Source organism: Tenrec ecaudatus, chromosome 6 (assembly GCF_050624435.1).
Source record: "Tenrec ecaudatus isolate mTenEca1 chromosome 6, mTenEca1.hap1, whole genome shotgun sequence".
NCBI lineage: Eukaryota > Metazoa > Chordata > Mammalia > Afrosoricida > Tenrecidae > Tenrec > Tenrec ecaudatus.
In genome coordinates this window covers 126,491,321-126,517,571 of record NC_134535.1, presented here as the reverse complement: position 1 = coordinate 126,517,571, position 26,251 = coordinate 126,491,321, and the positions used below count along the sequence as shown (strand labels likewise).

At 52.1% G+C, this 26,251-nt stretch overlaps 2 protein-coding genes and 1 pseudogene across 6 annotated transcripts; 2 read left to right on the top strand and 1 right to left on the bottom strand.

The window, feature by feature from the left end:
• Positions 1-3,921: 3,921 nt before the first annotated feature.
• On the bottom strand, positions 3,922-11,507 carry LOC142451660 (cytochrome c oxidase subunit NDUFA4 pseudogene; annotated as a pseudogene).
• On the top strand, positions 10,966-16,717 carry LRRC23 (leucine rich repeat containing 23). 5 transcript variants are annotated; one of them, XM_075552117.1, is made up of 8 exons: positions 10,966-11,209; positions 11,615-11,762; positions 11,849-11,958; positions 12,322-12,575; positions 13,841-13,971; positions 14,598-14,734; positions 15,608-15,890; positions 16,462-16,717. In XM_075552117.1, exons 2-7 carry the CDS (start codon positions 11,634-11,636, stop codon positions 15,873-15,875), a joined length of 1,029 nt encoding a protein of 342 aa, XP_075408232.1. In that variant the 5' UTR covers positions 10,966-11,209; positions 11,615-11,633; the 3' UTR covers positions 15,876-15,890; positions 16,462-16,717. The 5 variants fall into 5 exon arrangements, with proteins under 5 accessions (XP_075408232.1, XP_075408230.1, XP_075408234.1 ...); XM_075552115.1 differs by having other exon boundaries at positions 11,599-11,762; XM_075552119.1 differs by having other exon boundaries at positions 11,599-11,762; positions 15,608-15,915.
• Positions 16,718-18,170: 1,453 nt separating this feature from the next.
• ENO2 (enolase 2) lies at positions 18,171-24,609 on the top strand. The gene is made up of 11 exons (XM_075553127.1): positions 18,171-18,276; positions 18,683-18,778; positions 18,885-18,943; positions 19,238-19,307; positions 19,760-19,893; positions 20,118-20,340; positions 21,636-21,833; positions 22,425-22,626; positions 22,873-22,981; positions 23,126-23,184; positions 23,672-24,609. Exons 1-11 carry the CDS (start codon positions 18,192-18,194, stop codon positions 23,739-23,741), a joined length of 1,305 nt encoding a protein of 434 aa, XP_075409242.1. The 5' UTR covers positions 18,171-18,191; the 3' UTR covers positions 23,742-24,609.
• The last annotated feature ends 1,642 nt before the right edge of the window (positions 24,610-26,251 follow it).

Here is a 26,251-nt window from a genome sequence, read left to right as displayed (position 1 = left end):
TTTATCAAGGGTTTGAGAGGGGGGGAAAGGAACTGATATCAAGGGCTCAAGTAGAAAGAATGCTTTGAAAATGATGGCAACGTGTACAAATGTGCTTGACATATTGTCAAGATGGATTGTGATAAGAGCTGTAAGATCCCCCAATAAAAGTATTTAAAAAGTTCTTTAAGTCTTAAAAAAAAATTAGAAGGGAGGGCGCTAATCAAGAAACCACATGAAAATATTTGAACAGTTTTGTTGTCAGGTACTATTTAACATTTTTCATTAATGTTTTATAACTTTATTATAGTCTAGTTTTGCATGTCTCTTGTTCTCACTTAAGTACTAAGTATGTGACATAGTAAACTCCCTTTTGGTGCATATATATATATTTATACTTCAAACAGACATGAGGCCTGCGGACCAGTTGTTAAATGATTTGAATCCTACCACCACTTAGAAAGCTACTGTGGTTGCTGAGGTGCTGACAGCAGTTTGGGCCAGGGTTGGCTCACAGAAGACAGAGAAGATGATGAATTCAGGTTAGACGATCATTTAGTGCTAGAATTTAACTAGACTTGGTGATCGATTCTACTGGTGGGGGAGAAGGGGTGAAAAGTATGACCCACAGTTTCTGGTTTTGAACATTTATTTAGTTATACTTTATATAACAGTTTTATTGGCTCTTCCTCCACATGTCATACAATTCAATAGTTAAGTCATGTCAAGAAGAGTTGTACAATCATCACCACAATCAATTCTAGAACATTTTCTTCTTCCTTGTACTAATTGTTATTCGTGTGATTATCATTATTTTTAAATGTGGCAAAAATATACACACCAAGGAACTGATATCGGGGGCTCAAATGGAAAGAGGATGCTTTGAAAATGATGATGTCGGCCTATGTGAAAATGTGCTTGATACATTGGAGGAGTGTATGGATTGTGATAAGAGATGTAAGAACCCCCAATAAAAGTATGTATGTATATGTGTGTGTGTGTATATATATATATATATATATATATATATATATATATATATATATATATATATATACACACACACCAAACATCCTCCGATTTCACCACACTTGGTTGGAACATTTATATGATGATCGATATCGGGGGTGTCCTCCACTCACCTGTCTTGAACAGTTGTGGTTTTTATATGACTGTGATGATGGAACCTATGCCACTGGGATTCTTCACATACCAGCAGGATCACCGATAGTGCACAGTTTGCAGCAGAGCGTTCAAACCAAGACATACTACAAAGGAGGACCTGGCAATATACTTCTTAAAAACAAACTGGCCACTGAAAGCCTTATGAATTGCAGCAGAAAGTTGGCACTAATGACAGGGATGAAGCCAAGCATTCAGGTGATTCACTTGCGGATGTGGAGTAACTTAAAATGAGAAAGAAGAAACAGCTGCATCCAGTAATAATCAGAAGCAGGGGTGCCCGGAGAGGCTCTGAAACTTGCTCTAGAATGTCGAGAAGCTAAGGTGAAATGAAAGAAAAAGTAAAAAGCTGAACAGAAGATTTGGGGGTGGGGTGAGGGTGAGGAGGTGAGGCCGCAGGTAGGCATTGAGTGTATGGTGGTGGTGGAATAATTTGGAAAAGAATATCAATAATGGCTGCACAACGTGAGTATAATCAGTGGCACTGAATTATACAAGTAGAAGCTAGGCGCTGTGGATTTCGAAATTGTTTTGTTTAGTATGTTTTTGCCACAATTCAAGGCTTAAGTTACAATACTGTGGTCAAAATAAATGATGCAGGAAACATCACAAGAAGATGGGACCAGAAGAAGAAGATGTAAAGAAAACAGAGTCACTGTACCAAAAAAAATTGGTCAACCTTAATTTTTTGGGGAGGTAGCCTATGTCAAGAACTGATAGTATTGAAGAAAGTAGTCCAAGCTACACTAAAGGCATTTGCAATAAACAAGGCTCCAGGAACTGACAGAAAGCCAATGGAAATGTTTCAATAAATGATGCCATATTGGAAGTGCTCACTTGAACTAGACCAAGAAATTTGGAAGCTGATTTCATTAGCCAACTGACTGGAAGAGATCTATATTTATGCTCATTCCAAAGATAGGGGATCTTCCCAAAACTGTGGACATTATCAAACAATTATCACAATATTCCCATGCAAGTACAATTTTGCTAAAGGTAATTTAAAAAGTTGCTGTAGAACAACAATAGGAAACTGCCAGAAACTCAAGCCAGATCTATAAGAGGAGGTGGAACGAGAGATCTAATTCCTGGTAACATATGGATCTTTTCTGTGTTTTATTGACTATACAAATGCGGACAACTATGTGGATCATAATAAATTGTGGGTAGCATTGTGAAGAATGGGAATTCCAGCAAGCTTCCTAGGCCAGAGGGATAGTCATTGGAACAGAACAATGGGATGCTAATTGATCTGAAACAGGAAAAGTATGCATGAGGGTTGTGTATTTCACCATCTGTGTGCTGAGCACATCACCACCTGAGGCTCTGGATAGACTATATGAAGAAGAATCAGGTGCCAGGAGCGGAGGAAACTTAATAACCTGCTCTAGGCAGACAATACAGCCTTGCTTAAAGTGAAGAGGACTTGAGTCACTGACTAATAAAGATCAAAGCTACAGCCTTCCATATGCATTACACCTGAACTTAAAGAACTAGAAATTGTACACTGGACCATTAAGCAACATCAGTCAATGGAGAAGAGATGGACGCTGTCAAGGTTTTCGTGTTACTTGCATTGAGCATATCTGCTGCAAAAGATCTCTGAAAGTCCTAAAACACATTGGTGTCACTTTGGAGACAAAGGCACACCTGAACCAAGTCATAATATTTTCAGTCTCCCCATATGCAAGTGAAAACTAGTCAATGAGTAAGGAAGATCAAAGAAGAACTGATGCCTCTGAATCAATGGTAGTGACTGCCAGAAAAAAAAAAACTGCATTGAAAGAAATGTAGTCAGAATGTTCCTTCGAAGAGAGAATGGGGAGACTCAGTCTCAAGGACTTTGGACCCGTTATCAGGAGGACGTGTCCCTGGCGAACTGTGCTTGGTGGAGGGCTATCCAAATAGAAGACCCTCCGGGAGACCAGCAGATGCAGTGATTAACACGGGACGGCTCTGAGGATGGTACGGGACGGGGCAATGTTTTGTTCCGTAGCACATAGGGTAGCCTATGTGAGTCAGAGATAACTCCACAGCACCTAACAAGAAAATAAGGAATAGTGGAGTTTCCGGATGCTGCAAATGGTAAATGTGCCAGACTAACAACAAGATTGGAAATTTGAGTCAATCTGGAAGTGCCTTGGGAGAATGCAGTGACAATCTATACTCCCCCCAAGAGCCCCCATCAAAAACAAACCCACCACAACAACCCTAAATCAGCCATTGAGAAGCCCTTGGATTTCAATTCTATTCTGACACACAGGGCCTCCACAAATTGGAGTCTTTTTTTTTTTTTTTTTTACAGTGGAAAGGGTTAGCTAGAGTTTTTTCTAAACTAAATCAGGGGCTTCAGTTACTTGGAAACAGGGACCCAAATACTGATCACATTGGGCAGATTGGAGAAGCAGTGAGATCTTACCAAGAAATATCTAAAGAGCAATTAATGCAACTCTCACTAATTTTCTAACTAGAAATCTCCCCATTCCCAGAGGTAACCCAGATGGCCAGAACCATGCACAAGTGCGGTTATTACATCATTGACAAAATGCCAGCATCGCCCCGCTTCATCATGCAAGTAAATTTTTTTATCTGTATTTTTTTCAAGTTTCAGATGTTTATTGTTCAGTGTAAACCCCAGCGCGACACACCAACATGACTTCATGCATTTAGGAGATAACAATATCCTGGTTACATGGAAACTTGTGCAGATAATTTCTGGAAGAACTTCATTCTGAGAAGCCTTATGGGAAAACATTTCACTCAGAAGTCAGGGCCTTCTCTCTTCAGTTTGCTGTAATCCGTATTCACAGTGAAGAACTTATATTGTTCATCGGGAACAAGTTTATTCTCCGGTCTGGGTGGTTCTTTCTGTCCCAACGGACATCTAGATTAAACAGTGCCAGACACATGACACACGGTGCAGCTGCAGTCCCTCCAGCTCCAAGCAACACAAAGACAAGGATCAGGTGGTTCCTGGCCTGGCCGAGGATCTGACACAGCGTATTTGCTGCTTTGGCCTCTGGTCCTGAAGGAGAAAACAAATTTGGCAGAACCAGGAGCTAGAACTCCACACAATATCTCTGCAGGTGTCCAAAATCACCCAGGACCTCCTACCCGAAGATCTGTGTTTTTAGAAAATGTAGATATGCAGGAAATACCAGGGGACTTCAAAAACTTGTGGATGGGGATGGAAGGGGAAAAGAGCTGATACCAAGGGCTCAAATAGAAAGTAAATGTTTAGAAAATAATGATGGCAACATATGTACAAATATGTTTGATACAATTGCTGTATGGATTGCTAATAGAGCTGTAAGAGCCCTCAATAAAATGATCTTTAAAAATATGCATGCGTATATGTGGACACAAGCTTGCGTGTGCACACACACACACACACACAAATCCTTTAAAATACCAAAATATTTCTATTTGTGAAAGTAGGTGGGGTTTATATTTTATATCATCTATTTTGTATTCAACAACTTAAACTACTTATCAACCCCTCAATAAATTTGTCCTACCCTCCCTTTGATTTTTCTTTGCCCCCTAGTTGAATACCGTCTTTCCCTTTCACCAAGTTAATACATGTTACTCTCTAGCCTGTTCCTTCTCTCCCCTCCCTTCCTCCAGCCACCAAAGTCTGTTTCTTTTGTTGTGCAAACTTTGCCGTTTCTCCTCCTACCACACTTACCTTTTGGGGACTGGCATTTCTTTTGTTTTGGTGCAGCGATGCAACTGTGGGTGCTAGAGAGACAGTCTTCTGAGAATGGATGATTTGCCACAGGGATGCTTTCCACGGAGTCACAGAAACGGATCAAATGGTGCTACAAATGTTTATAAGTACATTTGTAATCTCGCGGAAAAATAAGGCTAGAGAGCAGAAGGAACGACTGGGCGGGAAAGGTTGGTTCCCTTGGAGTCCTGATTGCTACCTGCAGCCATCTCAGGACAGTGGGAAGAATCCGCTTCAGGAAATCCCAGATCGTAGTCATGGTGATAGAGAGCTGCCTGATCGGCCAACCCGGAAGACCAGCTCTCATAATTCATTCCTCTTCTCCATACTCGAAGTTCTTTCAGTTACTGGCTCCTTTGGGGCTTTCCTCTCCATCCCTCTACCACATAGCTCCAGCCATGACGGATTGCTCCCATTCAAAACACTGTCGAATTACAGCTTTAGATCTGTATTTGCATCTGCATCTTACAAATGTACAATCACATCCTGGAATTTACTGAATCACTCCACTTCGCTCTATCCAACAGATAGATAGACAGACTATTCTATTAGAACTAATAAGCGGGTTCAGTAAGATGACAGGACATGTGACATTATATATATATATCTATGGAAATCAGTAGTAAGATCAGTAACCGTGACAGTGGGTACCAGAGAAGAAAGTGCCAGTTATACAAGTCAATGAGAAATAACCGAGAGTCCCAGCACAGCCCACATGCACACCTAGGCACGACTATATGGTCTAGTGGCTAAGCATATGCTGACCACTGGAAGGATGGCCATGGGAACCCAACAGCTGTTCCACAAGAGAGAGATGTAACGATCCACTTCTGAGAGGTCACGGCCTTGAACTCCCTTTGGGGCAGCCGCCCTCTGCACATGGGGTGGCCCAGGGTCAAAATCAACTAGATGGTAACTTTTTTAAAAAGCCGGTAGATTCCACCGAGCTATGTAACTACTCATGGAGTTGTCCTGCCAGCAGCAGCAAGGGCTTGGCATCCCTTGGGCTATCACAAGCTACATTTTAACAAGATCATCAAGCTCATTAAAGTGTGAGGACCACGTGGCACAGCAGCCACAAGGAAGAGCGCAGACATATGCCTAAGAGTTTATTGCAGTGTCGCTGATAGCATTCACCAGTTTTTAAGTTAATATTCATCAGTTAGGGTTTTGAAGAGTTTATTCTCTTTTAACTCCATTTTTTCCAGGAAGTTTTTTGAAGTTCCCTCATATGCCCGTAAAATAGAAGATTAGACAGTTATCGTAGAGAAATCAGTAGCTCTGATAGTGACATGAAAGATGTCCAATATGTATTATAATATCTTAAAAATCCAGTTGATGAACAGGAAAGATGATTGATAGTACCTTATTTAATTATTGAATCTGTGCAGTTTAATAATTCATTCACACTTCTTTTTATACATCTATGTTCTCTAATGTATTTAAATATTCTATAATATCTTCCATAAATATGTAGTTTTCAGTTTACTACAGCATTTTATTTCTAAGTGAAAGTGGTGTTGGGGGAGATCATGGCCTTTTACTGTTGTAATTGGAGGATAGTGCCTGGACCAGCCACCGAGGGAAGGGTCTGACCGAAGATGATATGCAGCTCTCATTAAACAATGTAGGACAATGCACAGGTGGATGGTGATAAGAGTTGTATGAGCCCCCAATAGAATGATTTTTTTAATTAGAATGATTTTTTTTAAGAATTAAAAATAAACAGTGTATATTCAGCCCTGGTCAAGTAAATACATCATAACCCCTCCAGTGGTGCTCCACATCTTCCAGGATAAAGTCCAGATCGCTCAGTGGGATCCAGCTCCATTGGCTGCTCTGGCCTCACCCCCTCACCCACCACCTTCCTGCACCCACTGTTCCTGCCAGCAGAACCACTTGTTTCTCCTTGCCCAGGCAGTGAACTCTCTTTCCTCCAGGTTTCCCTGCAGGAACCTCTGCCCTAATATATGAAAGTAGGCATGCAGTGTAAAAGCATCCCCTGGCATTTAGTAAAAGATGAGGTGGGGTCAGGGATCATTATGATAACATTCATCTCATTCTATTGAATGACTTGTTGACTTAATCCTCGCAGATGCAGTAAATCCTAGGATGACAGGGACATTATTTGCTGCCTTTGAGTTGCTCGGACTCATGGTGGCCTAGTGCACAATGAAATAAAATGCTGCCTGGTCCTCCCCATGATTGGTTATGTAGGGGTAGATCACCAGACCTTTCTTCCTAGTCTTAGTTTGGAAACCGGGCAGGAAGTAATAGTTCTTGATTTTCCATTCATTTTACCACTCTCATCTATCACACCCCTTTATAAGACTAAACTCATGGGTGAGGTCCAGGTAGAATGGCAGGGGCCAAACTAAATCCAGGGATACATATGGTAACCAACTAAAAAGGAGGGAAGAAAAAAAAAGACACGGGTAGCCTAGGGAACAGGGCACTAACCCACACAAGGGGAGGGTGTTGTTTATATCTCTACAGGGAAAGAGGGACCAAACTTCAACCCGGTGCTTCAAGATGAGAATGTATTACACCGACATGAAGCAGGGAACCAATAGAGAGGTCTGAGGGGCAGCCTCAATCCCAACTACGTGGACAGCACCCCATCCCAGCAGAAGAATTCACTGTAGAGGATAGTACTGAAGCTATAGCTTAGGGAGAGGGACATTTCTGATCAGAGCACACAGGAACAAATGAAGGGGGAGGGAGAGAGAGTCGAGCACATCTTGGCCCACGAAGCCCTGAGCAAGATATTCCTGCTCAGAGCAGTCAATGCAGAGAGGACCATAAAACCAGCCCCACCATGAGCCAAGATGGCCCTCACTGACCCATAGCACTACAGGAGCCAACATGAGACACAGTGTGGGAATTGTGCCCGATCTGACCCCACCACACTGAGGCTAAACACTAAGGGTGTGCAACAGAACAGCAAGGGGAGCAGAGCAATGAAGTCCCCAGGGTGTGGCACCCCATTCAGACTTGACTGGAAAACACTTGTAAAGGTCAACAAACAGAACTTGAACTATTTATAGGCTCCCCCCCCATTGGTTTATTTATTGTATTGTTGTTTTCTTATTTGTTCCCTCTGTCTTGTTTTTGTGCATAGTATTATCTCTGCATGCCTATATAGATAAGAGAGGCAGGATAAACAATCTGGAGGAGGAAACAACTGGACCAACAGTCAGGGGTGAGGGGTAGTGGGGTAGAGGGTATGGAACTTGGGAGAGGGGGCGGTGGGAGGAAAGGAAGTGGGTGTTAAACCCAGGGACAAGGGAACAAGTGATCTAAAATCGATGGCAAGGATGGTATAGGAAGCCTGGTAGGGCTTGATCAAGGGCAAAGGCAATATAACCAAGAGGAATTACTGAAGCTCAAATGAAGGCTGAACCTGATAATGGGACAGGAGGAAAGTACAAAGAAATAGAGGAAAGAACTGGAAGGTAAAGGGAATTTATAGAGGTCTAAGTACAGGCATGTACATATGTAAATATATATGATGGGGAAATAGATCTATGTACATATATTTATAGGTTTAGTAGTAAGGTAGCAGATGGACATTGGGCCTCTATTCAAGTACTCCCTCAGTGCAAGAACACTTTTGTTCTAATAATCCGGCATTCTGTGATGCTCGCCTTCCCAAAATGATCACTGAAGACAAAATGGGTGTATAAGCAAATGTGAAGAAAGCTGATGTTAACCAGCTATCAAAAGATATAGTTAGTACCTGGGGTCTCAAGGGCTTGAAGATAAACAAGCAACCATCTAGCTGTGAATCAACAAAGCCCACATGGAAGAAGCACACCATCCTATGTGATTATGAGGTGTGTATAGGATCAGGTATCAGGCATCAAAGACCCAGAACAAAAAATCATATTATTGTGAATGAGGGGAAGTGCAGAGTGGGGACCCAAAGCCCATCTGTAGGCAATTGGACATCCCCTTACATCGGGGAGGAGAAGAGCCAGTCAGGATACAGTGTAGCACTGATGAAACATACAACTTTCCTCGAGTTATTTAATGCTTCCTCCCCACCAGTATCATGACCTCAATTCTACCTTGCAAATCTGACTAGACCAGAGCATGTACATGGGTACAGATAGAGCTGGAAACACAGGGAATCCAGGACAGATAAACCCCTCAGGACCAACATTGAGAGTAGCCATACCAGGAGGGTAAGGTGGAGGGAGAAAGGGGGAACCAATCACAGTGATCTATATATAACCCCCTTCCAGGGGGATGGACAACAGAAAAGTGGGTGAAGGGAGATATCAGTCAGTGCAAGACATGAAAAAAAAATTATCAAGGGTTTGGGAGGGAGGAAGAGTGGGGGGGAAATGAGCTGATACCAAGGGCTCAAGTAGAAAGAAAATGTTTTGAAAATGATGATGGCAACACATTTACAAATATGCTTGACACAATGTATGGATGTATGAATTGTGATGAGTTGTTTGAGCCCCAATAAAATTATTTATTAAAATATTTTTTAAACCTTATAGAAAAGGGTAGAACTGTCCCTGTGGGTTTCTGAGACTATATTTATGGGAGTAGGAAGCTCCACCACTTTATTTATTTTAAATATTTTATTTTTTCTTACAAAAAACAGAAGCATGTTTTATTTCAATCCTGTTGAGGGAGTGCGGGATGGAAAACAAAATGAGGGGAGGGTTCTCTTTATTCACACATATATAGACACATCAAAATCAACTATAAGGAATAATACCCCCCCCCATTCCACTGCCCCCACCCCCAATTTCTCCACGGGGTCCAAGGCCAGCTGAGAAAAGATGGGTAAAGAATTAAGACACTATCGGCACAGTAACGTGGCCAGTGCACCCAAAGATGGAGAGAATTTCCCAGGCAGCAAGGCCCTGGGCCCCAGGTGAGGGAAAATGAAACAGTGCTGGCTTAACAGGAGGGTGGTCGGCAAAGATTAGGGTCACCCGCGTGGACGTTCTGGGTCAGACTATGGGTGGAGGGAATCCAAACACCGATGTAGTCCGTGGTGGGTTTGGCATTCTTGAAGACCCAGGCTTTTCCTCCTCCGGCTTGAGTTTAGCTCCACCACTTTATAAACCCAAAACCAAACCAAGCTCACTGCCATGGAGGCAATGCTGACGCCCAGTGACCCCCTGTGGGTTTCTGAGACTAGCTGTTTAAGCTGAGTCTTTCTCCCAGGGAGATGCTGGTGGTTCCAACTGCCGACCCTGTGGACCACTGCTTAGCATAGCTACTCCACTCTCAGAGATTCCTACAATACCAGTTTTTGTTCCATGAAATCTGTCACATGACTTAACAGTCACGTATCGAATTGTGTTGTTTAATTAGATTCCAGTGCAAGATTGGTAATATTCCCCTCCCTCCCTGTTCTGGCAGGAAGTGTGCCATTGCAGATTCTCTTCTCCGAGTCCTAGATTCCTCCCCCTCCTCCCCAAGGTGTCCATCTCACCGGACTGGGGGGCACATTAAAAATCACTTGGAAAGGTGCGCACCCAGTGCCTGCCACAAACTCTCTGCAGATGTTTGTTGGCCCTCAGCCTCTTCCTTCCTCATGTCCTTCAGTGCCCTTCAGGCTGGGTGTGGATGAGCCGTGGGTGACTAGATCACTAGGTAGACTCAGGAGTATTTTCCTGGGCAGATGTTGGGCTCTCTCCCCACTGACCAAAGAATTTTCACTAACCCAGCAGTGAGGAGAAGGTGTGAAGAGCCTTTTACAGACTGCGTAATTCCACCCTACCCCTTAGTAGAGTTAACCTGTTTCACAGATTAAGAAAGTGGAAATTGCTTAAAGAAACTGCTAGCAAACGGAACCTCTGCCAGGCCTCCCTCCAACACACATCTTACGACCCACCCACTTTCCAAAGACCCGACTGAAGGGGAAGGGCGTCCCCCCTCCAGAGCCCTTAGTCCAGGCACTGAGTTTATTATGTCCGTCTGGACAGTACCCGTGCCCTTTAAACACAGACGGCGACGTGTACCCAGCCCCGCCCCCGCCCTGTCTACGCCCCGCCCACTTAGCTCCGACCCAGGGACCCCTTCCTCCCCCACCCCCACCCCCGCCTTCTGCGCCTCATCCGGGTCCCGGGAGAGGGAACTTGGCCTCGTAACCAAGCAACCACTGATCGCCCCCCCCCCCCGCGGATTTTCCTTTCAGTTGGTGGCTTCTCGAGTCCAACCGTGGGCAGCCGCCGCGCCCTCGCGTCCCGCGCCCGCCCCGTTGCTAGAGTGCAGTGCACACCTCTCCTTCGCTCGGCCAGACCGCCCGGAGCCGCTCCCCGGCCGCCGCGCCCCTCTGCGCAGGACGGGGTGGGCACCGAGGGGCCTGGGGCTGCGAGCGAGCGCGGAGAGTTGGAGGAAGGGGCGCGGGGCGGGGGCTCGGGCTGGCAGAGAGCAGAGGGGAGGAGTGAGGGGCACTTTGGACCAGGACTTCGCGGGGAGGTGGCGGAGACTGGAGAAAGCGGGGAGACCGGGCTGCAGAGGAGAGGTGGAGCCCTGGGGAACGGAAGGGTCTTGGCCGGGAGTCTTAGGGAAGGCGCCCCGGAAGCGGGAAGTGGGGAGACTGGGGATCCACATTGGGCGGCCCCAGGGATGAGGACCGATGCATGGTTGGGGTGGCCAGAGGGGAGCAGGCCACTGGCGGTGAGGGAGGTGGAGGGTTAGCCCCGCGGGAAGCCGACCGAGCTCGTCTTTCTCAGCGCACTGACTCCACAGCCTTCCTCCGCGAAGAGAGATGTCAGATGAAGACGATGAGGACTACTTTGAGGCAAACCAAGATGACCCGGAAAGATATGACTACGAGAAGGAGGAGGCCGAGGAGGGAGAGGACTACAGGAAAGATGGGGAAGACTTGTCGGAGGAAGTGAGGCCCTGGGAAGGGACAGCGGGCCCCTGGGGACCGGCTAGCCTTGGGTGGTTACGGATGCCTGACTCCACTGTCTCCTGCAGTGGATACCCAATTCCCTCACTGAGGACTTGATGAAGGAGAGCCTTTCTTTGCTCTGTAAGACTGGTAACGGCCTGGCTCATGCTTACGTCAAGCTGGAGGTCAAGGACAGGTGGGTTTGGGAGGGCCCCATCTCCTTTCCTGCCTTCCCCCTGGTTTTTCTTGTCTTTCTCTGAGCGTTTGGATGGCTCTCGTCCCTGGCCCAGTGGTGAAGGAGGGGTAACATTGATGAGACTCCCTGAGTCTCAGACTTGGTGCCTGAGACTGTGAGGGGATTCCTGAAAAAGTCCCCTGTTCTCCGAGACCAGGCCCTGACCGCTGTGCAGGACACACGTACCTTTTCTTCCTCTTCTGCATCTCTCCCATCCACTTCTCCATCTTCTCCCAGTATGAATCATCTCCAGCACCTCAAGGACCCAGTGGGTCCTCCCTGGACTTGGCCCTAACCCTGGCCTTTCCCTCCACCACCACCTAGGGATCTGACAGACATCTACTTGCTGCGCTCCTACATCCATCTGCGTTATGTGGATGTTTCTGAGAACCACCTGACAGACTTGTCCCCACTCAATCATCTCACCCACCTGCTCTGGCTCAAGGCTGATGGCAACCGGCTGCGCAGTGCCCGGCTCAATGAACTGCCCTACCTGCAGATTGCCAGTTTTGCTTATAACCAGATTACTGACATGGAGGGCATCTCTCATCCTCGTCTGGGCACCCTGGATCTCAAAGGTGGGCCCTGCAGAATGGCTTCCTAATCTGGGGCCAATAGAAGTGGACTTCTCCGCACGTATCCATTCATTTAGATACCCATTATCATATTCACTGTGGTTGTTTTGTGTGCTGAGACACAGCAATGTCTCAACAACCCAACCCAAGTGAACCACAGAGGAGAACCCTGGGATCATGGAGCTTATGTTCTCATTTGGCCGAGGGGCCGTTAGCAGGGAAGACAATGAGTAAATGAACATGGTAGGTTAAAGGGAGAGAAGTGTGGAGGTAAAATAGAGCGGGCAGGAGGAGGGGGGCCCAGGGAGTGATTTCAAACAGGATGATTCAGACAGGCAAGACTGGAGAAGAAGACATGTGTGTACAGGCTGGTCGGAGAAGAGGGAGGTGAGCAATATGGTTTGCTGGGGACTCTTCACTCACTCCTGAAAGGCTGAGGGAGAGTGTGTGCGACTGTGGTGGAGGTGCTACGGTGCTCCCTCAAACAACGGAGGCTAGAAGCCCCAGAGGCTCCAGCAGGCCTTTATCCTCTGCTGGGCATCTACCCTAGCCAAGTAAGAGCCGTCACGCAAACGGGCCTCGCATCCCATGTACATCGCAGCCTTGGTCACAATCGTGCGAGAAGCTGGAAACCGCCCCAGAGTCCATCAGTAGACGGATCAAGAGACTTGGGGTCCTCCACACAACAGAATAAAGCAATGACGAAACCACGAAGCACCTGGTGGCTTAGGTGGGCTTGCTGAGCGAAAAGAGTCAATCGCCCAAGAACAAGTAGCGCCTGAGACCCCTATGGTAAGGATAGACACCGAGACAAAGACTGGTGTGCCAAAGGGAGCCGCCCTTGCAGGTTCCCAGAGGAGGGAGCACCAGGCTGAGAAGCTGGACCAATGGACCAGAGTATAAAGGAGTATAAAGGAGGGCGGAGGTCCGTAAGAGGGAGAAGAGAAAGCCGAGGAAGGGGGGGTGAGAAAGAACATAGAGGTGGGGCGTGCTGGGTGGTTTGAACTTTGGAATGCAGTCTGAAATACAACCCCCAACACACCTCAACCAATCCAAAAGAAGAGGAGGCTGAAGTGGACATGTCCCTCAGGCTCTTGGACTACCAGGTCGCTTGCTCCAGGGCCCAAAGATCTTAGATCTGGAAGGGACCCCTTTCACCGAGCGCTCAGCTTTAGAAGAAGATGGTGCAGAGGCTCCCAGGAAACGGCGTGTGAATGCTGGGTACCTGGTGGGGCCTTTTGAGCCCTTGACTCTTTCTTCCTCCCCAGGAAACCGCATCCAAATGGTGACCGGTCTGGACCCCCAAAAGCTGAGCTGCCTGCACACCCTGGAGCTTCGGGGGAACCAGCTGAACAGCACCCTGGGGATCAACCTCCCTAAGCTGAAGAACCTCTACCTGGTAGCTCACAGGACAGAGGGCGGGGCAGGAAAGAGGGCACTGTCCTGGGGGCCAGGGTTTCCAAGTGGGCTCGGCCACTATGTTCATCATCGTAAGGGTCACTGGTATCATTTATTTATTAAGCCCTGACTTGATGTCAGAGGCTGTGGGGATAGCAAGTGAAAGACGCTTTGACCTCTAACGGGGATCAAAGGACGGGCGTTATGACCATATATAACGCGTGGATAACACAGGTAATTCACGTCACAGCACATCTGATGACATCACTGAGGCGCAGGCCTCAGGCAAAGGGAGCCACCTAAAGGTTCCATCTTTTAGAGCCTGGAGCATCTTCACTGCAGAGCAGAGCTGAAGCCACTTCTTGGCTAAGGTTGGGGGCTCCTAGCCGAGTGCTGGGTTGAAGCCCCTCCTCCCCGTGAGAGGTGGCTTTGGGAGAGTGTGTGGTGCAGGGGGTGTGACCTTGGACCTTGCTCCGGAATAGCAAGCAGCTTCTCCTGGACTTCTAAACTCTTCGCAGATCGCTAAGCCCTTCTTCTTCCTGTCTCTCTCTGCTTCTCTCTCTGACTTTGCTTCCTTCCCTACTCCTGTTCTCCCTCCCCGTCTCCTTACTGTGTCTTGGAGTCTAGGCCCAGAACATGCTGAAGAAGGTGGAAGGCTTGGAGACCCTCAGCAACCTCACCACCCTGCATCTTCGAGACAACCAGATTGAAACTCTGAGTGGCTTTTCTGGGGCAATGAAGTCGCTGCAGTACCTCAATCTGAGGTAGGCACCCCCTCCCAGCCCCACCCTGCCCTTACCCCTGACCAGGAGCAGCTTTGGACCTTTCAGTTCCACTCCAGCCCTGACCTTCCAAACCTGACCACGCCAGGACCTTCACCTCGTCCTCAATCCGACCTGCACTCCTCACTTCAAACTCCCCGCCATCGAGTCGATGCTGACCCGCAGGACAGGGTGGAACTGTCCCCTATGGGTTTCTGAGATTAACTCTTTATGGGAGTAGGAATAGAAAGCCCCCCCTCCCCTCCCCACCCCTGACCGCTGAGGAACAAGTGGTGGTTTTGAACTGCTGACCTTGCAGTTAGCAGCCCAGTGTGCAACCACTCCGCTCCTCCGCCATTCCTTACGCCTCCACTGTGGGGAATGTGCTGGGGAACAGCTAAAGGAGTTAGAGACCGTCCCTGTCTTTAAGGACTCGCTGAAACTCTTGTCCGAGCTCTCCCTGCAATGGTAGGTTTAGAAGCCCCAACCCCTCCCGACTCAACAGAGCCCCACTTCCCTGAGGCCATGCTTCCATCCCAGGACCTTCTTCACTGGCCTAATTCCTACCTTCTAGCCTGTGGTTACGTTTCATCGACACATAGAACGTATGTCTGTCTCTGCCCAGGAGATTTCCTCCCTTCACTCCAGCTACGGAATTGTGGCCCACCTCTACTGTCCCAGGAGGCTGGACAGGGCCTGATTTAGCAGCCCTTGCAGGGCAGAAACCGGACTGAGTGGAGCAGAACACCTCTATAGGCTGGCATTGCTTGGTGGGCCGATCCACAGGGGTAGGGCTTTTAGGGAAGCAGGAGCCCAGTGGGAGAGTCTCCCAGGGCCCCCAAAGCCTGAGTGAATCCACTTCTGGCTCTACGGCAGGGGCAATATGGTGACTGACCTGGGGGAGCTGAGCAAGCTTCGGGACTTGCCCAAACTGCGGGCCCTGGTACTGCTGGAAAACCCGTGCACAGACGAGAGCGACTACCGCCAGGAGGCCCTGGTGCAGATGGCACACCTGGAACGGCTGGACAAGGAATTCTTTGAGGAGGAGGAGCGGGTGGAGGCGGAGGAGCTGCGCCAGAGGATAAAGGAAGAGCAGGACCGCGAAGCTGACCAGGATGAGGACCCGGACCTGTCAACAAATTAGCCCCTGAGGATGGTGGTGAGGACCCCAGCAGAAAGCGGAGGTGAAGGGGGGCTGGACAGGCACAGAAACGTTGCTGCAGGAAGAGAGGGGTGAGGAACGTGAGGGAAGGGGCTCCTACAAGGAGAGCCCTTGGAGAGACCAGGCTAGGGGTCAGGGGCATCTCAGCGTGGGGAGGGGCTGAAAGTAGGCTTAGGAGATACATCCGACACCACCACTGGAGGCTGTAAGAATGAGGGGATAGAACTGGGGTAGCAGCTGAGGAGTGGGTGGGGGGGGGAGGGTGGGCAGCCTCCCCAGACATAGAATGAAGGTGGGTTAAGATGGGACTGATACAGCCAGGCCCACAGGGTGTCCGTTGGTGGTGCTGAGAGCAACTCAGCTGTCTGTGCGTAGGAGAGAAGACAGAAGATCCTGCATCACAATCCGCAGCTGAAAATAACAGGACACAGGAGGAGGGGTGGGTGAGTGGGAGGGATGAAGGCAGGCAGGGTGAGGCAGAGAGAGGCTGTGAAGAGCTTTGGGAGATGGGGCAGCTGTGCCTCTGGATGGGGCAGAGACAGGCTAGCCTTCTGCCCTCTTCCTCCAGGAGATCAAGACCTGGCAGGCCTGCCAGTAAGGCCCCACCTTCACCATGCCCCATGCTCGCCCATCAGGACATCGGATGCCTGCTTTGGTCTCAGCCTAGCCTGGACCGACCCTGGGGTGCTGGTGGCCAGCGCTGGGCGCTGGAGCTCAGGGAGAGGGCTAGGTGGGGGCCAGGCCTGGGCTGATGTGTGGACAGACCCCCTGGACGTTTGGCCAAGAACAGAGGAGGGGGCTCGGTTGGTTTTCGAATAAAGAGACGTGCTGACGCTCTTGTGTCTGACCTGGTTTGTGACACGCCGAATCTGCGGAGGGGGTGACTGGCATTGTGGGTCTAGGCTAGGCTCCAGGATTGCTGGGGGGCGCGGGGCTCTAAGCAAGTGCACGTGGGTGCGGGGCGTCAGGTCTAGCTGGGGTCCTTGCCGGCCCGCTTGCTTCCTTCAGCTCCTGGAACCTTCCTCCCCGCCCCCCACCGCTCCCCCACCTGTGCTTCTACGTGCGCCCCCGCCAGCCGGCGGCTCCTGACTCATCGGGGGCTCCGGGTCACATGCGCCCGCCCGGCCCTATCGGCGCCTGCCCCCCTCCGCCCCCCGCCGCCCGGGAGCTGCAGCCGCCGCCGTAGTCGCCACTCCCGTCCTCGCCGCGCCTCCGCCGCCGCAGGCCGGTCTGCAGCCCCGAGGTGAAGCCCAGGCCCAGGGCCCCCTGCCCGCCCCTCCCCGCCCCGAGACCCCCGCGCTTCTCGAGGCCTCTGCGCTGCGCACCTGCTGGGTCACCGCGCCTCCTTCCCGGCCTTCGCGGACCCCTCCGGCTTTCGGGCGGGAGCCCCCTCCCCATTTAGGAGCCAGCCCTCCCCGCACCTGTTCCCCTCTAGCCGCCTCTCCACCCTTGCCTGCCCTTCTGCCCGCGCTCTGGGCCCCTGGCTTAAGTTCGGTGTGTGGGGGCTGTGTGTGTATCGGGGCGAGCCCCCCTTGGCTTCGGATTTGGTGGAATGGCTTCCCTCACCCATCCTCTGCACCTCAGACTTCTAGACGTCCCCTCCCTCCCCCTAAGTCGGCCCTTCTCCTGGCTTTTCCATTTCCTCCTCCCAGCTTCCCACGGGAGGGGCGGGGGGGGGGGCGGTTGTCTGAGAAGGAGTGAGAGAGGACAGGAGCCCTTCTCCCTGGCCCCCACAACCCCCAGCCCAGGCCAGTCTCCTGGTCTCCCCAGACTCCTCTCGGTACCACCTCTTGGGAAGAGAAGGGACACACCTTTGTGGGTTAGGGATCCTGGACTGTCGGCTGGGCTGCAGGATGCTGTGAAGTGTGGGGTGGGATGGAGGACCTTGGTCCTGCGGGCCGGCCGGAAGCCCCCTGCTCTTTCTGGCTCCAAGGAGAAATGCCAGCTTAGCTCTGAGAAGACCTGGGGGAACCCCAGCAGCGTCCACAGGAGCTAGCTGCCCAAGTTGCTGAGGAGGCGGATGAGGGACCCTCTGCTCCTGCTCCCTACAGGGTGTTCCCATCGCATCCTTTCACCCTGGCAATGACCTCCCCCTCCTCACTGGCGTGACCTTCTCCCAGGCCTCCCGCCCGAGGGGGAGGGACGGAGATCCCTTCTGCTGCCCAAGACTGCGGCCAGCTCCTCCCCGCCCACTGCAGTAACCTCTTTCCCGCCCCGCCCACTGCTGCCAGGCTCCACCCCTCTAAGCCTCTTGCCTTTCTCCTTCAGCCCCTTCCACCCAAGGAGATTTCCAGCATCATGTCGATCGAAAAGATCTGGGCCCGGGAGATCCTGGACTCCCGTGGGAATCCCACGGTTGAGGTGGATCTCTCTACTGCCAAAGGTAACGGTGGGGCACGGACCTTGGGGCGCACACGCACACATACATGCTGGACTCAGACTGGCCTGGGTGGGAGCCCACTTAGCTAATGCATGGGTGCTTGTCTGCTCACAGCCTGGGGAGTGGGGGGGGAGAGGCTTGGATCCTCATTGGGGGGACGGGACAGAATGGGCAGGTCTGTGTCCTGGCATGAGACAGACCCCCGCTGGGGTGCCTCTGCAGGTGCAGCTGTGTGTGTGTTTCTGTGGGCCCTCATTTGCGCTTGTGGGAGAGATCACTGCTTGTATCTTCTCGGCTGTGTACGTGTGTGTGTGTACACGTGTGAAGGGAGCCTTGCGGGGAGATGGCTGGAAGGCAGAAGTAATTCCTGGCCTGGTAGTGCCCTCCTCAGTCCACGTTCCTCTGGCAGGTCTGTTCCGGGCTGCAGTGCCCAGCGGAGCCTCCACTGGCATTTATGAAGCCCTGGAGCTGCGGGACGGTGACAAGCAGCGCTATTTAGGCAAAGGTGAACCCCGGAAGTCCCCAGCCCTTTTCCAGTGTGCTCTCTCTTCCCCTCCCCTCCCGCGCGGGCTTCTCCTAGCCTGGCCATCCACCCCCCTGCCTCTCCTCAGGTGTCCTGAAGGCAGTGGACCACATCAACTCCACCATTGCTCCAGCCCTCGTCAACTCAGTGAGACCCTCTCTTTGCTGGGGAGGGCAGGGCCCAGGGCCAGGAAGGAATCGTGGTTGAGAGGGGGAGGGAAGGGGAAGGGCCACTTTGGGGGAGTCCTGGTTCCTGGGATGGGGAAGGAGGTCCCCTACTGCCCCCTGCTCCCACACAGGACTCAGGGTCTCTCACTCAGATAGGCCCTGCCCCAGGGATCTGGTTGGACCCCGGCTGAATGGGAGCCTGTGTGCCGATGGGAGACCTGCCCTTGGGCCCAGCCTCCATCTTGGCCCTGCGTCATGGGAGCTGTGTCCACAGGGCCTCTCTGTGGTGGAACAAGAGAAACTGGACAACCTGATGCTGGAGCTGGATGGCACCGAGAACAAATGTAAGCAGGAACTGGGAGAAGGGGGTGGGTATGGGGTGGGCAGAGAAAGAGCAGACAGGACTGGAGGGGCCAGCACTGTGGGGACTTCCTCAGGGAGGGCTGCCAGTGGCCTTGTCCTTCTTGCTCCCACCTCCCAAAGTTGAAGTGCAGTGCGAGGCAGTCGTGGTAGAGACAAAGAATAGTTTCTTTGCGAGTAAAGAGGAGAGAGCTGGTGTTGGGTTGTCTCTGGTCGCTTCTTGGGGCTTCTTAACATGAGGTCGGTTCTTTGCCCTTTGCCCACCCCCCCTGCTATTTGTAGGGAAGAATGCATGAGATGCACAGATGTCTAGAAGGGCTCATTGCAGGGGTGGGGAGGGAGATCTCTTCTATTAGCTCCTTTTGGGGATCATGGGTGGAGGCAAGGGCTAAAAGAAGGGGGCCTTTTTTTGCTCAGTCCTCTCTTCTTTAAACAGCCAAGTTTGGGGCCAATGCCATCCTGGGTGTGTCCCTGGCTGTGTGTAAGGCGGGGGCGGCCGAGCGGGATTTGCCCCTCTATCGCCACATTGCTCAGCTGGCCGGGAACTCAGACCTCATCCTGCCCGTGCCGGTGAGCACTCTGCTGTGTTGGTGCCTGTCCCAGGGGTGCGGGGAGAGAGGGAGTGGGAGAGCCTGGAGGGTGGAATGAAGGTGGGAAAGGATAGAGCACGTAACCCTTGCTGGGGTGTGGGGCGCTGGGGCAGATTGGGGGTTGGCATGGCTGTCGGATCTGGGGTTGACACTCCCAGGCTGGAAAGGGAAGGCCATTGCCTCTGGCCTCCTGCGCCTCCACAGGCCTTCAACGTGATCAACGGCGGCTCGCACGCTGGGAACAAGCTGGCCATGCAGGAGTTCATGATCCTGCCTGTGGGTGCAGAGAGCTTCCGGGATGCCATGCGGCTCGGGGCGGAAGTCTACCACACGCTCAAGGGGGTCATCAAGGACAAATACGGCAAAGATGCCACCAATGTGGGGGATGAAGGTGGCTTTGCCCCTAATATCCTGGAGAACAGCGAAGGTAAGCCCAAGAGCCCCGACTCTTCCCAGGGACATCCGGAGAGGCCACCCCTTCACCAAGTTCTGAGGAGGAGGAGTGGGGTGCCAGAGCCTCCAGTTCTCAGAGGTACCAGAAAACCAGCCATCATTCACATCCAGGCCCCGATGAGCTTGTGCCTGCCTAGTCCGATCAGTTAGCAACCTGTCAGTTCTCAGGGGAGCTCCTGAGATACTGGGAGGTGGTCTAGGTGACCTGTGGGGTGCAGTCATGTTTTAGTTCTATGGGATTCCCTGTTGGATGAGATCATGCCAATCTCTGGGGAATCCATGCTAAATCTCTCCCCGTCTCAAGCCAACTTCTTCTGCCTCTAGGTCCCCTAGTTTTTCTGTCTCAAAGGAGCACATGAAGGGTGTGGCTACGAGTTTAAATTCCAAGGCTAAATTGCCCGGGTTTGCCTCTAAGTAGGAAGAGTTACTTGCAGACAACCTGACTTCCTTCTCTGCTTTGTTCCAGCTATGGAAGGGGATAACAACCATACCCCCAGGGGGCAGAGGTGGTTTGGTGGCAGGGTTCGAAGATCCCCGTGTGATTCCTAGCCAGTGCACTGCCACCACCCACTGCCTGGGTATTGCAACGATGCTGACTAGGTGTCAGCAGAGCTTCCAGATGCAATTAGACTAGGAAGAGAGGCCGGGTAATCTGCTTCCAAAAACCAATCGACGAAAAGCCTATGGTTCTCCCCAGTCCAGTCTGAAACAGATCCATGGGTAGCACAGAAGTGGATAATGTTTCAGCCGGCTGTGCTGTGCGCCAGGGCTGGCTTGATGGCAGCTCCTGGTGAACATTAAAGGAACCCTTATATGTCAGACTCATAGCTGAGGTAGCCACTGCCCTGGACCCTCTTCTACCTCACAGCCCCTCTGTAGGTAGCACAGAAGTGTGCCCCAGGGTTTCCCAGACTGCACATCTTCACAGGAGCAGACGGCCTCGTCTTTCTTCCAAGGAGTGGTTGATGGCCTTGAACTACCGACGCGGAAGCTAGCAGTTGTCTGTTTAACCCACCGTGCTGCCAGCGCTCCTTCTGGTTGACACAACCCTTAATACATGACAGCCAATTCAAACCCAAACCAACCCCTGTCAACAGAGTCCTCTCTGACTGCCTAGGAGCAGCCTTGGCCAGCCCCACCTAGACCTGGGGATAACCCAGTGGCTTCAGCCAGGCTCAGCCCAACAGCAGTCCTCCACCTGTGCTCGGTCTTGCCTTTGCCTTCATCCTTCCAGGCCTCCCGCTTATCGTCTCTCTGTTCCACCCCTAGCCCTGGAGCTGGTGAAGGAGGCCATCGACAAGGCGGGCTACACAGAGAAGATCGTCATCGGCATGGATGTCGCTGCCTCAGAGTTTTATCGGGATGGCAAATATGACTTAGACTTCAAGTCTCCTCCCGATCCTTCTCGATGCATCGCTGGGGACCAGCTGGGGTCCCTCTACCAGGACTTTGTCAGGAACTATCCTGGTGAGGGCTGGGAGTCTGCGAGAGAGGCCGGGGGCAGGGCTGCTGACTCTGGGGCCAGGTGGAAGTGCCCTCAGAAGAACCTGAATATCAGGCATGGGGTGAAGGGGCAGAAACTAGGTTTGGTTTGGAACGGAGATCCATGGGTGCTGAAGCTCCCTGGATTGTGATGGGGAAAGGATGAGTGGGCTCAGCAAGGTGTGTAACTAGCACGCTTCAGTATCCTCGATGGGATCAGCCCTAGAAAGGGTCTGGGGCTGATGTGTGAATCGCAAAGAAAGGTTGAGGATGAACTGGGTCACCTGCTCCACGTGTACCAAGGCTCTCCCTGCTAAAGGCAGAACAGAAGAAGGAGGTGAAACACACTGCAGGAGGCAGGATTTGGATCAGCAATGAGGAAAGGCTCCCAGAATAGAGAAACACAAGGGCAGGCTGGGCAGCAGGTTCCAGGCCTTTGTTCTTGGAAGGTTTCAGGGACTACACGGCTCCCTTCGGGATGGGAGCAAAGGTGGGGAGGCTCAGTGAGGAATCAAAGGGCAGGGCCAGGGTGGTGACTGCCTGATACAGAAACCCTCCGTTCCTCCTCCCCGGCAGTGGTCTCCATCGAAGATCCCTTTGACCAGGATGACTGGGCTGCCTGGTCCAAGTTCACAGCCAATGTCGGGATCCAGATTGTGGGGGATGACTTGACTGTGACCAACCCCAAGCGCATTGAGCGGGCCGTGGAGGAAAAGGCCTGCAACTGCCTTTTGCTGAAGGTCAACCAGATCGGCTCGGTCACTGAAGCCATCCAGGCGTGAGTGACTCCCATGGCTCTCCTTCTCGGCCACTTTGCTTCAGGTCCCTTTTTTGCAAGTGCTGTCCGCTGCCCGGTCCTGCCCCGGGATGCCCATGCTCACATCTTGCTCCCCTCGCAGCGCCCTCTCCCTCTAGAATTGTTTCTTGACTTAGACCAGTGTCACTGTCGGCTGGGAAGAGCGAGAGCCTGCTCCTGCTCGGTGAGACCCTGGGCTGGGGGCTCAGTGTGGGTGTCTGGATGCAGGTGTAAGCTGGCCCAGGAGAATGGCTGGGGGGTCATGGTGAGCCATCGCTCAGGAGAGACGGAGGACACGTTCATTGCCGACCTGGTTGTGGGGCTGTGTACAGGACAGGTGAGTGGGGCCGCCCAGTGAGTGGAAGGCGGGGTGGGGGGTGGGGAGGGTTGTGGCTCTCTTTCGGGGAATTTCAAGGTTTATGTTGCCTCTTGGCGGGTGCACTGGCCACCCCTGAGCTGCTTTATTTTGGGGATGTTTCAGATCAAGACTGGTGCCCCCTGCCGTTCTGAGCGTCTGGCCAAGTATAATCAGCTTATGAGGTAAGGGAGGCGGGGGACTGGGAGGGAACTCACAGGCCCCGAGGGTTAAAAACCCTGTTTAACCACCATTTCATCTCCAGTGCCCACAGCCTGGTAACAGTATGTCCAAAACAAACAAAAAACTCACTGCCAGTGAGGAGATGCCAACTCCCAACTGCAGGGTAGAACTGCCCCTGTGGGGTTCTGAGACTGCACTTTTTTATGGGGGTAAAAAGCCTCATCTCTCCCCCATGGAACAGGGGAGTGGTTTTGAACTGCTGACTTTGTGTTACCAGCCCTACACATAACCAACACACCACTAGGGTCCCTTGGTAACAGTAACTATTTGCTATTCAAGGCCTGAGTGACTAGAGGCCACATGGGCAAGCAGGGGTGCTGATCCTTGGACACGGGCAGGTGGTGGTGAAGCGTGCCAGCTGGCGGGCTCCCAGAGAGGGCAGCAGAAGCCTCCCGCTTACCTGACGGTCTCCTGTCTCATCTCTCTCAGAATCGAAGAAGAGCTGGGGGACGAGGCGCGCTTCGCCGGACATAATTTCCGCAATCCCAGCGTGCTGTGATCCCCCTTCTTGCCTGGAGACGCGGAGCTTCTCTTCCATCCTGTGAACCCCTCTCTTCCTGTCTTGATCTGTGATATTTCACCCGCTGAGATACCTGAGCCCCAGGGAGCCCGGAACGCCCCTGGTGACCCTAGCTGCCCGCCTGCTCTTTGGCTTGCCCGACACTATGCTGTCTTTGCGCTCTCCTTTCTGCGCCCCCCCGCCCCCTTTGGTTTTCCACATTCTCCACTTTGCCTTCCTTTCTTCTCTCTCCTCGAAAGAAACCTGGATGTGGGATGAGGACTACAAGGGGAGTTTGTGGACGAACAATCAGGGTCTGTGCCGGGAGCGTCAGGGTCAGTGTGCCCAGGGTACGCGAGTGGCACCGTGTGTGAACTTGTGCTTTGCGCTGGCTCCAGGAGCTTCCCGTGTTGCACATGAGGACAGGACTGGGGTGGATGTTAAGTGCTGGGTGTGTGACCACGCCTGGTATGTACGTACGCATGTATGTATGATGTATGTATGTATGATGTATGTATGTCCATTCATTATCTCCTCATACCGCTAAGACCGAACGCTTGGCCTGGTCTGAAAGGACTGTGTGTCTGTGTCACCCCAGGCTGACCTGGGGTGGGCAGTCTTGCTGGAGTGGGAAGGGTAGCAGAAAAGGGCCTTGCTAGAACTTCCTTTGTGTGAGCTCATCCTTAAAAGAAGCCTGGGTTGGCCCAGGGGTGGGGCTGTGTGCCTGGGGGACTCCCCTCCCGTCAACCTCTCCCCAGCCCTAGGGTCCCCGTTTTCCCTCCAGCTGCACCAGAGCAATGCCTCACCCCCCTGTGCCACGTCCCAGTTGGCACCACCTGTGGCATTGAGAACACCATTAAAGTCTGAATCACAGTGCATGGTTGTGTCTGAAGAGTCGTGCTCTAGTCTCTGAGGACAGGGGGAGAGAAGGCAGAGCAGCCGGGAATGGTAGAACTGGACAGCCGGGCTAGGGAGGGCCACGTGGGACCCAGCTACCCCTGCCAGCCCCCGGACCAGCGGGTATTTGGTGTTCTGAACCTGGGGTCTGGATCCCTGGGTGGTACAAATAGTTAGCAGTGAATTTGCTAACCAGAAAGTTAGAGGGGCTGAGTCCACCCAGAGGTGCCTTAGTTGAAGGGAAAAGCAGCCACTGAAAACCTAACCTAACGGAGTGCATTCGCCCCCGCACCAGGGGGGCGAGTCGGGATTGACCTAACAAGTGGGATAGCCCGGGTGGAGTCCTGATACCATCGCAGGCGGGGACCTCCTGGGCCAGTTCCCTCACTCAGCCCCATCCTGTAAATCCTGGCTAGTTCTGGGACAGAGCTAGGCTGTTTGGTCATCACCCCCTTAAGATGGGGGAACTGGGGAGGGTAGTGTTATCAGGTACATGAGAGGAAGGTCTGAGGGAGGCCTGAAGATTCTTCCTCTGGGTCAGGCTGTGCACAGGGTGCCAGCATATGGCTAGAGGACCCTGTCTCTCTTCAGCGACGGTGGATGCCCACCTGAGGGATTACCAAGAAGGGGAATGGGGCGGGGAGGGGGGCAGCTCCCCAGCAGTTAGGGCTGCCCTTTGGGGAGCTGTGACCACTAGAGGGAGCTGAGGTTCTGCAGGACGTCATGTCTGACTACTGGAGGTGTGGCAGGAGGCACTGGAAGGTGGTTCTGCACCCTTTGTAGGTTAGGCCTGCACTGTGCTCATGGCATTTCTGGTCTTGGGCCCCCGCTGCGGAGGATTCCTTTGGTTTGGGCAGGGCCCATTTCTCTGGGCCCTCTCCTCCTGGAACCCTGACACTTGGGCCATTTCCGCCTCTTGATGTCAGTGTGGGCATCTTATTATCTTCCTGCCGTGTGTCTCCTGTCTCTCTTGGGGGGGTCACCCTAACTCCCAGACGTCACCAGGATGACTCTGGTTCTGGTTTGAATTACATTCCCTAACCAATGCCCTTTCTCTCCTCCCTCCTTGCTCTGCTGCCTTCTCAGACAGCCATATCCCAAGCTCGCCACCCCCCTTTCCCCCCCTCAGGTACTGGATTGGATTACATCTAACTCTGCCTGGGCCTCCCTGGCCCCTCTTTCTACTTTCCCTTTGTGCCGTTGCCTAGAGACCAGTGGGTTATGGGGGTGTGGGGGGCTGGGGTGAGGGATGGTGAGGTGTGTATGTAATGCTCCCTGAAGCTGAATTGTGAGTCTGGTTCTCACTCAGAGGGGCATTGGAAGGGGGTAGGCCTCCATTTCCCTAACTCTCCCCACCCCCACTCCCCTCTTCTCACTTCACACCTAAGGCAGTTTTCCCTTTGGGGCTCAGATAGATGGGTCACCATCCTTTGCCACCTCTCGGTGGTTGAAGAACAACGGAGACGCTCTCAGCCCAAAGGGAAGTGGGACGCGGGCCTGGGCCCAGGCCCACTGGGAGAATGGCGCTGTGCCAGAGAGGAGGCAGGAGTGTGTGTGTGTGGAGGAGCAGGGTTGGGGAGGAGGGAGCTGTCTTGGAACACAGGAGGAAAGGA